The sequence below is a fragment of the Dendrobium catenatum genome, unplaced genomic scaffold, assembly GCF_001605985.2.
Source record: "Dendrobium catenatum unplaced genomic scaffold, ASM160598v2 original_scaffold_89851, whole genome shotgun sequence".
In the NCBI taxonomy this organism is placed as follows: domain Eukaryota; kingdom Viridiplantae; phylum Streptophyta; class Magnoliopsida; order Asparagales; family Orchidaceae; genus Dendrobium; species Dendrobium catenatum.
The window spans coordinates 1-1,005 of record NW_021408292.1 but is presented as its reverse complement, the minus strand read 5'-3'; the positions used below and the strand labels follow the sequence as shown (position 1 = coordinate 1,005).

The window sequence follows — 1,005 nt, the reverse complement described above, 5'->3', positions numbered from 1 at the left end:
TATTCACGTAGCTCATTGGTATAACCTCAACTTCAGCACTGATGTTATGTTCTGCAGCAAAATCTATCATCTCCTGCGTTTCTTTCATGCCTCCAGCAGCAGAGCCACTCACAATCTTTCTTCCTGTATGTTCAAGCATAACATAAAATGTACATAAATCAGATTCATTCATGATACATAAAATGAAATGGCATTATAATTTACTATTTATTACCTAAAAGAAGAGGGATAGAAGGTACTTGTAGTGGCTCTTGTGATGCTCCAAGAACCACCAGCTTACCATGGGCCTTCAATAGTCCTAACAATGGTGCTATTGGGTGATATGCAGATACCGTATCGATGATCCCATCCAAACTACCGATTGCCTCCTGCAAAGCCAACAAAGTAATCAAAATCATGCAAATAAAAGTAAAGAGTATGTTATAATTTTGTTCAAGATGTTCATGATACTGTTAGAATAATTAAATATAATAATTATGTGAGTATACCATTAAATGGTCTATATATTTGAATTATTGATATTCAATTATTTATATTTAAATCTTATTGGTTAAGAAAAGATAATTTGATCAAGCATTTATGAACCGTATGAGAGATTATTATAACTAATCCGTAGGAAATAACTACGGGTCCTCTCTCTATCTCATAATGGGGGTTAGTTTGTTTCATAAAGAATTAATCTCATAAAGAAAAAAAAAGTGAAATGAAAAAGAATAAGAAATCATAGTTCAGAATTCAACAAATTCATTGTGAAAATCATCTTGTTTATGATCTTGTGGATTTAAGATTTATGTAAATTCATGTTTTTCGTTTCGATTTCGTTTACATAATTTATGTTGAGAGTTCTTGTAAGAATTAGAATTGTGAGTTCTTGGAAGAATTTGAGAACTTGAATCTTATTGATACGTGTATGTTGATGGATGCAACAATAATAACAACGAAATGTACCTTCAGTTGTTGATCATTTGTGCTAACAAGAAAGCGATCAGCTCCCAGGAGTTCAAT

At 31.8% G+C, this 1,005-nt stretch overlaps 1 protein-coding gene across 1 annotated transcript; it reads right to left on the bottom strand.

Moving 5' to 3' along the window:
* Window positions 1–7: 7 nt before the first annotated feature.
* Window positions 8–999, bottom strand: LOC110101067 (probable mannitol dehydrogenase; the record flags this gene model as incomplete). Its single annotated transcript, XM_020828832.1, has 3 exons — window positions 8–123; window positions 215–368; window positions 949–999. Coding segments are annotated over 3 exons (321 nt in total), but the record flags the coding sequence as incomplete, so codon positions are not given.
* Between the last annotated feature and the right edge of the window lie 6 nt (window positions 1,000–1,005).